We start from the raw sequence: 13765 nt of genomic DNA, 5'->3' as shown, positions 1-13765 counted from the left end.
TCTTCTAGCATCCTCGTTGACATATCACAAAATGTTTAGCTAATATTACTTGTAATAGTCCAAGCCACTGCAAACAGATACTGTTATTTTTAGGCTTTTCCTTTCAGGCTTTCTCTCTGAATTTTTATATACGATTGTTGGTCCAAAACTAAATTGTGTAGATGCTGGATATGATTCATATATGGAGCAATATAGACGTATCCTAATTGATATCTTCACCTTTGTTTTTTGCTTTTGTTGTTTATATCTTTTAGAGGGAATCTTTAAAAGAAGAGAGAGTCAATAATTTACTGCTGCATAAGTGTGACAGGTGCGAAGGAAGAAAATGAGGTCTCATAACTTATAAAACTGGAATATGTGGAAGAAGCCTCGATCTAAGAGACTGATTCTCTATTGCTCTCTGTATTCAACCATTGTCTTACTTAACCACACAAGAACTTCTACACTCTTTTCTGTTCCTGAATTTCTTGTTTAGTTTCTACCATTTCTCAAAAAACTGACTCAAATGCTTATAGTAATATCCAAATTCAACCCCCTTTCCTGAGCTCCAATCCAACTGGGTCCTGCTCCTTCTTCGACCCAACAAAACCCTTTACTGAATCTTTACAAAAGCACGAACAAGGATCCCAAAAAACAACTATGTAACGATCCAAGTCCACCACTAGCCGATATTGTCCTCTTTGGGATTTCCCTTTTAGGCTTCCCCTCAAGATTTTTGAAACGTGTATGTCAGGGAGGAGTTTTCACATCCTTATAAACAATGTTTTGTTCTCTTCCTCAACCGATGTGGGATCTCACAATCCACTCCCTTCGAGGCTCAGTGTCCTCGATGACACTCGTTCCCTTCTCCAATCGATGTGAGTTCTCTCAACCCATCTCCCTTTGGGGTCTAACGTCCTTGCTGGCACACCTCTTCGTGTCCAACCCCTTTCGGGACTCAACCTCATTGCTAGCACGTTGCTCGGTGTCTGGCTCTGATATCATTATCCTTTTTGGACTTTCCCTTACGGCTTTTCTCTCAAAGCTTTTAAAACGCGGTTGCTAGGAAGATGTGTTCACACCCTTATAAAGAATACTTTATTCTCCGATCTCACAAACTTGTTTGATATTCTTTGAGGAACTTGGAAAGCTGAACAAGTGCTTTCATCCAAATCAGTTGAAATGCTCCCATTACAGAAGGGTTTACTGTAACTCCTGATTTTGAGCTCAGAAATGGATATAAATTCGTGATCATGTGCCAAGTCAGTGCAAATGACATGTTGTTGGGTGCAAAGAAATTAGTTTTGGACATTTGATTTGAGGCTCATGTTTTTACTGCTTTTTCTATGATTGTGCAGAAGATTAGGCGTTTTCTGAGGGTGGGATTGTCAGAGCTGGTGCTAAATTTCTCCTTTCTTTGCTGGCTGCTTTAATGATGTTCATTTTGTCAATGTAATGAATGTTTGGTCTACAAAAAAACGCTCAGGCACGATGGAATTGTCCGATTATAGCCCTATGCGCTGCTTTAATGGCTCGATAGGAAAGACGACCAGCTCTACAACTTTGAGTGTCATATCTTCCAAAACCAAGTTGTGTACCCTCCAGTTTGCAACCCCTACTACATCTGTCTTTACGAGATTTACTATATTTCGTATGTTTCGGATATAACACGTTCTTTTTTTTTTTTTTTTTATATGAAATTCACACTTTGACACTTGAGATTCCATAACGAGTAGATACTTCTTTCTAGTTTAGCATTTGAATTTAAGAAGTCTACTTGCACGAGTCTACAACACAAATCATTACGTTAAAAAGAAATTATGTTAAAATTTAATGATGGTGGAAAAAGACTAGTGACATTGATCCATAACAAACTCGAAAAAAGCTTTGGATAAGAGACATTCACTCTTAGACAAAATAGGACACGAGTAGATGCTATCAATGACGTATGTAGTGAAATGAAATGAATTTTTTCATGAAAAAATTACAAACTAAACGTCATAAAATTTTGAAATAAAAATGTTAACTTAGTTTCTCTTTTAATTCCCGTTTCAAATGTCCAAATTTAATTCTCATAATTTGATTCTTTTAAGGTTGATTAATACGAGTTGAATTTGAATATTTAAAAATATTTGAAACTTTTTGTTCACGTCCATGTTGGGTCCCTTTGCAAATTATTGTAGTTTTGTGAAGAGTTTACTTAAAAGACAAAACATACTATCAAGAAGGAAGTGTGAAATATCAAATATGTCCCTATATCATCCTCCCCAAGTGTATTGATTAAGGGTAAAAAGGGACTTTGTGTTTTGTTTGAATGTCTTCACTTGTAAAAGCAAATAGAAGGGTCAACCTTATAACCATAATTTTTTTATTTCATCCCATTCAACCATGAATGTTACCATTTTTATCTTGGTAAAATTAAGTTTGGTGGATTAATTATTGAATAATTTTACAAAATTTACAATATCCCTAGGAAAAAACTTGAAATTTCATGTTTTAGCGTGCGATCTCACATCGGTTGGGGAGTAGAACTAAACATTTTTTTTATAAGGGTGTGGAAATCTTTTCCTAACAAACACGTTTTAAAAATCTTGAGAGAAAGTTCAAAGAGAACAATATATGCTAGCGGTGGGCTTAAGTCATTACAGTGGATACTAGATTATAGATTTTGTAGACTAGCCTACGAGATAGACTTAACATGTTCCATAGTCCCGCATAACATAAGATGAGAAAAAAATGTTTTTTATGACATATACTATGATTACTTACCATTGGTAAATGTAGCTTATGATTGAATTTGATAGCTCTGATTTTATTATTTTGAAGCATCCCATTATTGATGCTCCGTCACCATCAGGTATGTCATGCATAAGATAAGAAAAAAAAAATGTTTTTGATTGCGTATACTATGATTACTTACAACTTTTAAATGTTGCTTATGATTGAATTTGTCAGCTTTGATTTTATTATTGTCGGAGTATGATGCTTGACCTATGTATATGTTTGTGAAAATATCGTACTTGCCAAATTGTATGTTTATGATGATATGTAATATGATGTGAATTACGATAGCAACTAATAGACTTAAGGAAAAGTATGGGTTGATTTTAGAAACATGTCGCCTAAAGGACGTGAAAGAGGATGATGAGGAAGGGGACAATCCCCTATTAAAAGAAGGAAGCAAGTCAGTGTCCAATTTCAATGATGCATCGGAGCCACAACCCTACTAAATGAACTTTGTTGCTCTTGAAATTTTAAGAGAATACTCAATATGACATGATAAAGGGCTAAATCAAGGGAATGTGTAAAATAACTAAAATACAATTACAATTATGTACCACTAGCTTATGATCAAAGTGACCTCTAAATGGCATGAAATTTGATGAGGAGACATATGCCATGATTTAAACGGATTATACAAAGTTACAAGGTCATTTGAATATGAAGAGGATTTAAACCAAGATTTGAGGGGTAAATGACCAAAATACCTCTATGAGAATTCTAACATTACACAATAGGTGGGGCGAATGCGCCCGAGGAAGTCATCGAGGACGATGACGAAATTAAGTGGGGGAGAATGTCACAATCTGTAATATGATTGTGAGTCGAGTAAGTCATCGAGGATGATGACTAAGCTAAGTGGAGGAGAATGTCACAACCATAGTATGAAGAGAGTAGGTTGTGACCCTCACGCCATGACAAGCAAAGGGGCGTCCCTCAGGCTCTTATATGATATTAAGGTTAAGTACAAAAGACCTTAAAAGGAGATTAGGACAACTTTGAGATATTAACCCTGAGGAAAAGTACTAAGTGACAATATGCTTATGTAAGATTTATACATGTAAAGAAATGTTTATGACTCATATGAATTATAGCATACTTGTTAATAATTTTTCCTTAGTTGTACTCCAAGACTTGACAAAGAACTCTTAGAACGAGAACCCAAGATATCCTAAGGACTTCTCGATGAGCAATGCAACATGGTCCTATGACACAAACTACATCGCAGGGAACGCATGAAGCCCTGGACGTAGGTACTTAAACTATATCGCAAGGAATGCATGAAGCCTTGGACATAGGTACACAGATTGGATCGCATGGAACACATGAAACCTTGGATGCAAGTATTAGACTATGTTGCGGGGTACGCATGAAGCCTCGGGCATAGGCCAGGATTGAGTTGTTCACTTAGCATAATGTTGAGGATTGTTGGGAGGGAGTCCCACGTTGGCTAATTTAGGGAATGATCACGGGTTAATAAGTAAATAATACATCTCCATTGGTAGGAGGCATTTAGGGAAGCCTAAAGCAAAGCCATGAGAGCTTATGCTCAAAATAGACAGTATCATATCATTGTGGAGATTCGTGATTCCTAACACATAAAGACCCCACAAGTCTCTCATAGGGAGAGGGAGAGTCTAAGGGATAAGAACTCAAAACTTCGGACCAACGTCGTCACGTACCAAAAAGGGATAAGCTTAAAACAAAAAATTGTGTTAAAAAGGTTAGAAATGGACCCATTTTGAGGAAGTTCTCAAGAGAAAATTTCAATTCATTGGGCTGGGCTTTAAAGCCCATTTTCAAAGGCCTATTTCATAAATAGTGTTAGAAGTGTTCATAGATTGGGTCGATCCGGTTAGAATATTTTTTTTCGACCAAATTCAACTACGACTCAGACTCAATTTAGGTTTAAAATTTTCAACTCATACAACTATGGTTAAATTATAAACTCAACCCAACCCAACTATTTTTTTTTTTTTTTTTTGTTGGATTAATTTGAGTTGTTTATATCATTTATTCAATTTTTTTTAATAAACGGGAGATGTTTACCCCTCAATTTCATTATATTTTTTAAAAAATTACCATCAAAATAATTAAAAAATTGTTAGAGAATAAAAAAAAGTTATTTATGAAATTAAATAAAAATAAAATAAATATATGCATTTACAAAGAAAAAATAATATTTTAAAATTAATTCGAAAAACCCATGAAAAAACTTAAATACATTTACAATCCAACCCAAACCAAACGGTACACACTAGGCTAGACTAGATTGAATTGATTGAATTTTTCCGAGTCATTCAATTTTTTTAACTTTGTAAATAGTGTTGAGAATGATGAGAGTTGGATGGGTGATCTAATAACCAGAATAGAGTTCACAACCCAATTTAACTCAATCCCATATATCTCAAATATCAAACATTCATTAGTCATAACGCATCACTAACATTGATTACAAATGTCAAATATTCTTAATGAAATTCATAATAATTATAGAAGTAATATAGGGTAGGTAGGGTTAGATTGTAACCCTGGTTAGGTTGATCGAGTTGACCCAACAAAAAAATGTCAACCTACGAACTACTCCAAATTTTTGGTTTTTCAAAAATTTAACCAACTTTATAACTTTGTAATAAATTTCCATAATTCTTACGAAATAAACATGAATCAAAATAGGAAGAAATCGAACTTGACTTTGTAAAAAGAAACTAATAAATACTTTGGATCGAGACATGGACGAGGAAGTTCAATATTCAAAAAGAAATTTGGCCGTTTATGAAGAGTCGTACTCGAGGACGTTTGTTATTGTTTAAAAAATAAAATGAGCTTTCTTGGGATTGTGCTTAGGATACTCATAATTTTGTAGCAAATCCATGATATCAAACTAAAATTTGGTTTGGTTCCATTAATAGAGTTGTTAAAATTCAACCTAAATGGGACCTTCTTATATTTGTTAGCCTAACTCATTTTCATTTCAAAAAGCTTAATAATAATAATAATAATAATAATAATAATTGAATCATATTATTCAACAAAATAAATCCACTCCACGATATCATTTTCAAATGGGCTTTTTACAATTATTATCATTATTTGATATTTTTTTTTTACAAATTTTAAGGTCAAACTATAAATAATTCCCTTTTAGAGTAATTATATATTTTTTTTTCTTTTAAAAAGTCTACTACTTTTATTTTTAAATTTTAAAGACTAAAATAATCATTTTTAAAGAATAAACATAAAAGTTTGAAACTCGGATGATCCTATATTTTATACTTTAATTATATTTATGTTTTTTCATTTTAATGAATGAAGACTCTATCTAAATATTATTGTTATCCAAAAATATATATATATATATGATAATCTTTTTTTTTTTTTACTATTTTTAAAATCTGAAGACTCTCACAACTTCGCTTTCCTACCTCTCTAGTAGTGTGTGTCTAGCAAGGTAGTTGCTTTGAGGGGGAAAGCATAATCACTAGATGTATGAGTTGCTACAAACCCTTATAGAGGATGAGGAGGTAGACAGCCATCATGACCGCCTCTTCCTAGAACCTTCCAACATCCCGTTCGTCGTCAACAATGACCTTGCTGTCCCAACGATAGTCTGATTTCGGTACTTCATCACCCCGTTCTGCTGGGGAAGTAGGGCGCCGTTAGGTGCTGCTACATGTCGAGCTCGTCGCAGTACTTACCGAAGCTCACCAAGGCAAATTCTTCGTATCGGTCTGTGTGCAGCACTTGCATATTCTTCCCGCATTCAGCCTCTGCTCGTGTTTGAATGCGCTTATAATCGCCTCTGCCGCCTCACTTTTCACTTGCAGCAGGATCAGCCACATGAAGCGGCTTTTGTCATCAACTAGCAGGAAGAAGAGAGTCTTGCCGCTTGGGGTCACCGACTTGATGAGCCCGCAGATATCGTCATGCACGAGCTCTAACGTCTCACCGGCGCGAAAGGATGCCTCAGACGGAAAGGGAGTACGCCTTTACTTGCCGATGAGACACCCGTCGCATAGCCTGTTCACGCCTTCGATTGCTGGCAAACCGTGCACCATCTCCTCCTTGAGTAGTTTTTGAAGAGCAGGAAAGTTCAGGTGTCCATACCTTACGTGCCACCTTCAAGATACTTCTTCGGTCCTTGCCGAGAGGCTGACCGGTTGCTTTATCTCCAACTCCAGGATGTAAAGGCGGTTTATCGTGCGCCGAACTTGCGTGAGCAGCCGTCGTCAATCATCGCAGATCTTGAGTAGCCCGTGCTCAATGGAGATGAAGCAGCTGGCCTCATCGAGTTGACCCAGGCTTACAAGGTTAACCTTGAGCCTTGGGATGGGTTAGCTTGCTGTCCTCGCCTCCCTTGCCGACGAACAAGATGGTGTCGCGCCTTTCGATCTCAACGACGGAGCCATCGCAAAACTTCACTGTCCCGCGAATCCCCGAGTCGAGATTGGAGAATGCAAACCTGGCCCCGGTCATATGGTTTGTTGCCCCCGTGTCGAGGACCCATCGTCGGTGCTCTTGCTGCTTGTCTCTTTCACCAATTTGAGCGAACACTCGCTCCTCCTTCAGCTGAATTGGCTCCCCAGCTGATGCCTTTGTCACGCCCAGCTGAAGCTCTTTCTCGGGTTTGACGCTCACTGAAGTAGTTACGCCGTCGTTGATTGCTTTTCTTGCATATTCTTGATAAACCAGCGTACCTCCATGGATTCAGAATCAAAATTGGGGACATTGGATAAGACCGATGCGCTCACCATGAAAAGATTCGGCTCTTCCTCCTCGAATTGGGTCACATTGGTCTTCTCTTTGTTCTTGAGCTTGTTCCAACAATTCTTGCTCAGGTGGCCCTTCTTCCTGCAGTTTGAGCACTAGATTGGTCCGCCATCAGTCAACTTCTTTTGATCAACTTCTTTCCCACACTTGCGCCCACGAGATTTCCATTGCTTCTTACCACCTTTACCGCTGGAGGACCCGTTGCTCTTGTCGGAGTTGTCGCGGAGCTTCAGGCATGCAAGCCTACACCAACACCAACCACAACTCCTGCTATGCCCCCTAAACTAGTGGAGTTCGCAACACTACGTACTGGAGACTCGATGCTGGATGCCAATCACGATGATGGTCTGACAGTCAGGTATCAGAGGAGTGAAGACCTACTGGGAGGAGGTGAACCACCGAGATTGGCGGCGCGCGAGCTCGAAGAAGAGGTGGCCGAACTGCATGCTATCAGCATGGATGAATCGAACTCCTTCACCGAAGCAGAGAAGAACCCGTGCTGGCTAAAGGCAATGCAGGAAGAGATGGCGCAATCTTAGTGAGGAGTAGTAGACCACCCTGCTTGTCGACAGCTGAAGAGGCATTCTTCTTCCTCTGCTCGACGTTGTGCAATCTTCCGATCACCTCTTCCATCGTTCACGTCAAGTAATGTCTCAATCAAAATCGCAACTTGCTCGGGGTGATCTGGGGCGACCTACAACATCTTCTTCATGATTTCTGTTTCGTCGATGCTCCCACCGAGAGTGGTGATGCTATTTTCGAGTCCCGTGATCCGCATTGAAAAATCATCGACGGATTTGTCGTCCTTAAAGTAGATCTCCGAGAGCTCCTTCCGTAACTACTCGATGTTGGACTCCCGCATTCGTTGCACACCAACCTAACGGGATTTGATCCCCCCTAGGCCGATTGCGCGGTGCGCTTGGTGGCGAGAGATGCCAACATCTCTGGAGGCACATACCACAATATGGTAGCGAACACCAGCCAGCTGATCCTCCTGGCACTCGATTGTTTCTTCTTCCTCTAGCTCAACAGTGTGCCACAACCCTTACGCTTGTAGGTTGACGTTCTAACCAATTGAGCTATTCAACTTGGCTTTTGATAGACTTGGCTTCTCCACAATGATATAATACCGGTAGATGAATGAGGCTTAGATACCACTTGTTATCTTTGACTAAGCGAATGTGAGGAAATCGTTGACGGAGGAAAAAAGCCGAAAGAAAATGTTGGAAGAAGAAAATAACGGAAAAACAAAGAAAGAGACAGTATTTTAGATTCCGCGCTAAAGACGAGATGATTTTATTTTCGTTCAATTAACATATTTAAATAACCTATCTTAAAAATGGAAAGGAGTGGCAATTTAATTAAAGTCATTTCACTAGACGTGTACATCCCACTAACTTTAATTGTGAGGCGTTAACTAAACTAAAAAAATAGAAATGACTTTTAATCTAAAATAGGATTTATCTAACAACATCAATGGAAATCGTGGGTCGCCTTATGCCGGTTGCGTACACCAAGATGGGTCAAGGTCCTCTTTTGGGTTGAACAAATTAATGGACGTGCCTTGGTTTAATGGATGTTAGGTTGTCCGAACATTGACTTTCGAGTAAAATCTCGACCCATGGACTTCGTGGTTTCAACCCAAAATTCTAGAGGGCATGAAACTATAACGACCTCACGCTCGATTCCAGCCACCGTTCGTTCACCAATCACTCGCACAACAACACTGAAAACCTCAAACATGTTGCATTCGCTAACATTCATAGAAATGCGTCGACATTCTGAACCTCGCAAACCCTCGGATCTATGTTTCCAACATGTGCGTTTTGTAGAGCAGTGGTGGAAGGAATTGAATGAGGGAGGGAAAGCACATGGGCTTAAGTAGGAGGTATGGGCGAGATTCAAATTTAAAATTTTTTTAATTCCAATTACTACATATTATAAGCATTGGTGAATAAATTTTTTACAAAAAGTTTTTTAAAACTATTTTAATAGTTTAAGAATTTAAATTTGGTTTTAAAAATAAATAATAAAACAAAAATGAAAAAATCTTAAATTTTGATTTTTTTAGTTTTTAAAAGTGAAGTTTATACCATTAAAAATGTAAAAAAGAAATAACCTAATTAAAAAATAATAATAATAAAATAATTCCGTCAAATCACTTGAAAATGTCGTCAGTCAACTGTGTAGCGCCAATTAATGTCTTCCTATTACTGAGTCAACTCCTCTCTCTAAAATTATTTATTTTATTTATTTATTTATTTTGAATATATGAATGCAGGTATTCCAATACACTAAATGTTCATATACACTATTTTAATTAATTAAGTTTTATTTATAACCTTTTACATAACTTCTCAATCAAAATACATATCATACGTTTTTTTTTTTTTCTTTAGACTTTTTAAAAAATATTATTGAGTTTCGACTTTGAAGAGGAAGATAATTAATGAGGTGTAATTAGAGAGTTTCAGTGAGTATATGGTATAAAAAAACTGTGATATCCACATTGGTTGGAGAGGAGAACAAACCATTTATAAGAACGTGGAAACCTTCTCTTAGCATATGCGTTTTAAAGCTTCGAGTGAAAGCCCAAAGAAGACAACATCTACTAGCAGTGGATCTACGCGTTACAAGAGCATGAAAATGATATTAATATAAATATCTACGAGTTTGTGTTACTTAGTGTAACAAAGAGATAAGACTAGAGGGTTGTGTCATAAGAGACATTACAATGAGTTTAGAAGTACCTCATGCATATTGTATTCATAAGCATGGGGATATTTCTCTTAAAGAAGATGAGTGCAAGTGTGCACAGTATGATAATGAGGGTGTTCCTATGTGGTTTCGCTGACATCTGGACGTTGCTACAAATTAGCTTGACCAAATGATCTAGGGGGTGAGCAAGTGCCTTGGGGATTCACATTCGCACGTGTAAGTCATATATAGGGAAGTACTACACATCCAATTGTCCAAGATTGGAGGTCACCTCTGTAATGTTAGAGATAGGCCACTAAATCATGATGGTATGTGTTTGCATTTGCATGACCCCTTATACTAGGTCACTTACGGAATATTCTTCACTTGTATTTGTCTTATTTTCTCTAACTTTCATTATTTTGTATTTAAACACGTAAGACCATAGAGATGATGTTTTAAATGTCTTCGACATTTATATTACAGATGATGTATATTTCCACATTAGAAATGATGAGCATAAGACATTAGTAGTGACTCTGAGTATATAGAAATTTAGGGTCGTTATAAGACACTTAATGACCACAATATTTTTCTGCAACATAGTAACGTTATTTACTCCTCGTGTCCAAGAGTGATGACTATTCCACATACTAACACATGTCTTTTCAACATACTTCGTCCTCACTGGTATGTTTTTTAAGGAGATCACCCAACATAGAATTGTTTCTAACAAAAGACGTTTAACTTTGAAATTCTTATAATTGAGCCACAAAAAAAGAAAATACACTTTATTGGTTTTCTTTCTTAATCATCATATTCTTAGGATCACTCTCATTCAGATGTGGTCTTAGTTCATTCATATACCTTCTTTAGTTTTCAGGTACGAACAACCTCACAATAATTAACCGTTCTCCCATTTAAGAGAAAAAACATCCTTTTGTGCTCGACAAACCATTCAACAAAAACAAAAGCTTGTGAATATGAAAATGGGAGATGGAATCAAATTAAAAAAGTGAATGCTTTCCCTAAGCCCTAAACATAGCCTTTTAAATTCATACCTAACATGAAGACAACAAACAAAAAGAGCCAAAGATGTGATGGCCCCTCCACGTCCCCTTCCACACTTCCTCTTCCCTTTTGGATTACCTCATCTCAGTGTCCTTCCATGTTGGTGTTTGTGTTGGAATGGCCTTTGCCCAAACCCCCATGGGTTTTTGCAACTTTTAAATGGGGTCTACTTTTTTTCATTATTTTGTTTTAGGAGCTATGCATCTTCACACATTTCATGCGTTTATTTTTGTGCGTAAAAACTTAAATTGTACATTGGTATGCCCTACTAACACGATTGATTATCATTCCTTCTAAATCAACCTTCATTGTTTTATAGGGATCAAATAGGTACCGTGAGTGCCCAAACCCACCGCTATTGTCCTTTTTGAGGCTTCTTTTTAATATGGGTCTGTTAGGTAGAGGTTTCCACACCCGGTTAAAAAATGTTTTTTTCTATTCTCCAACCGACGTGGGATCTCACAATCTACCCCATTCGGGGCCCAGCGTCCTCGTTGGTACTCGTTCTCTTCTTCAATCAATGTAGGACCCTCCAGCCCACCCCTTTTGGGCACAATGTCCTTGCTGGCACACCGCCTCGTGTCCACCCCTCTTCGGGGCTAGCCTCCTCACTGGCACATTGTTTGGCTTCTCTTTAAAGTTTTTAAAATGCGTCTACTAGGGAGAGGTTTTCCACGCCAAGAATGTTTTGTTTCCCTCTCCTCACAATTCACCCGCTTGGGGGCCCAACATCCTTGTTGGTACTCGTTTGACTCTAGGCCTCGTTCCCTCCTTCAATCGACATGGGACCCCCCAATCCCCCCTCCCCTTTTGGGCACAACGTCTTTGCTAGCACACCGCCTCGTGTCCACCTCTCTTCGGGGCTCAGCCTCCTCGCTGACACATCATTCAGTGTCTGGCTCTGATACTATTTGTAAACCCCTAAACCCACCGCTAACATATATTATACTCTTTGGGCTTTCCATTTCGGGATTCCCCTCAAAGTTTTTAAAACGTGTATGGTAAGGAGAAGTTTTGGCACCCTTAGAAAAAAAAATACTTTGTTCCCTAATCTACGTGGGATCTCATATGTACAAATATGAAAGTTCATAAATAAAATTTATAATTTTACGAAAAAACGATATATTTTTTCGGGGGAGATTTAGAATATCTAGTAGGTAAAACAAATGCTATATTAAGAAGTTAATATTTTACAAAACTTTAGAGAATTATTTATGTGTCTTTTTTTGGATAATACAAATTAATGCCTATTTAAAGAATAATTTTAACAATACTATTAATTTGCTACCATATTCAAAAATTAATAAGTCAACTCTATTAGGGACAATGATAAGGATGTTATTTCTTTATTTAAGAAACGGATAATTAATTGACGTCATCTTTTTATACCTTTTGGATTAGAATTAAGCCGAGTAATTTGAATAAATCATATAAAATTTAGTTGTCTAAGTTGAATTTCGATTTTGTTTGCTGGTCAATTTTATTGATTCAAGTTCGGTTTTTAAAGAATAGACGTTACGTTACGTTACGTTACTTATTTATACCCATAACGCCCGTAAGAAACACCAAAGGACCCGAGTTGCCTCAAACTTTAAAAAAAAAAAAAAATGGTAAAAGCAAGCAAAAAGATTGATTCATTTCAATTTTTCTTTTTCAGAAAAATCATCATTTTTTTAAAAATAAATCCTTTTTTTTTTCCATTAAAGAATTAAAAATAAATAAATAAATAAAAAGCTTAGGCCTCTTTCTTTATTATTCTGTTTTTTTTAAAGCTTTTTGAATGATTTTGAAGCTTTATACCATCATCTTCAACTGCTCTCATAAGGACAATACTTTCTTATTCATTAGGTACCCAAAATTGTCTATTTTCTTTTTAACTAATAGAAAAATGCAATAATAATTACTTTTTTTTATAAAAAAATTAAATAATTTGTACCTAATTCATAATCGAGACGGACTTAGTATTAGAAACACCAGGTTTGAATCTAAACGTTTTACATATTGCACCATTCATATAAGGAAAAGCTCAAAGAAGACAATATCTGCTATCGGTGGATTTGAGTTGTTCTAGTTGGTATCAGAGCTAGACACGGGGCGATGTGCCACTGAGGAGCCCCTTCCTCGAACAAGTCAATGTGCCAGCGAGGAAGCGCTTCCCTGAAGAAGGTAGGCATGAGGCAATGTGTCAATAAGAACGCTGGACTCTAAAGGGGAGTGGATTGTGATATCACACATTGGTCGAGGAGAAAAACGAAACACTGAAAAATCTGAAAGGGGAAGCCCAAAGAGAACAAACTGTTGCTTGTGGTGGGCTTGGCCAATATCGTTCCATTGATCAAAGTATTTATATACCGATGAAGTACAAATTATCATCTCGAAGATATCACGAGTCAAACAAAAAAAACTAGAGGGAGAAATCTAGAGAGATAAACTCATCTCTCATCCAAAAAAAAAAAAAAAAAAAAAA

General features: G+C 37.1%; 1 protein-coding gene across 3 annotated transcripts in view; it reads right to left on the bottom strand.

Moving 5' to 3' along the window:
• Positions 1–13250: 13250 nt before the first annotated feature.
• Positions 13251–13765, bottom strand: part of LOC111468535 — a 2142-nt gene continuing 1627 nt past the window's right edge. The window contains exon 2 of one of the 3 annotated variants that reach the window (XM_023113781.1): positions 13251–13455. In XM_023113781.1, the coding sequence (XP_022969549.1) occupies positions 13382–13455 (74 nt within the window). In that variant the 3' untranslated portion in view covers positions 13251–13381. Of the gene's footprint in view, positions 13456–13594; positions 13743–13765 lie in introns of those variants that run through there. The other 2 variants (XM_023113783.1, XM_023113782.1) reach the window with 2 other exon arrangements.

This window comes from Cucurbita maxima, unplaced genomic scaffold (genome assembly GCF_002738345.1).
Source record: "Cucurbita maxima cultivar Rimu unplaced genomic scaffold, Cmax_1.0 Cma_Scf00037, whole genome shotgun sequence".
Classification (NCBI taxonomy): Eukaryota; Viridiplantae; Streptophyta; class Magnoliopsida; order Cucurbitales; family Cucurbitaceae; genus Cucurbita; species Cucurbita maxima.
This window is presented reverse-complemented; position numbering and strand designations above follow the sequence as displayed.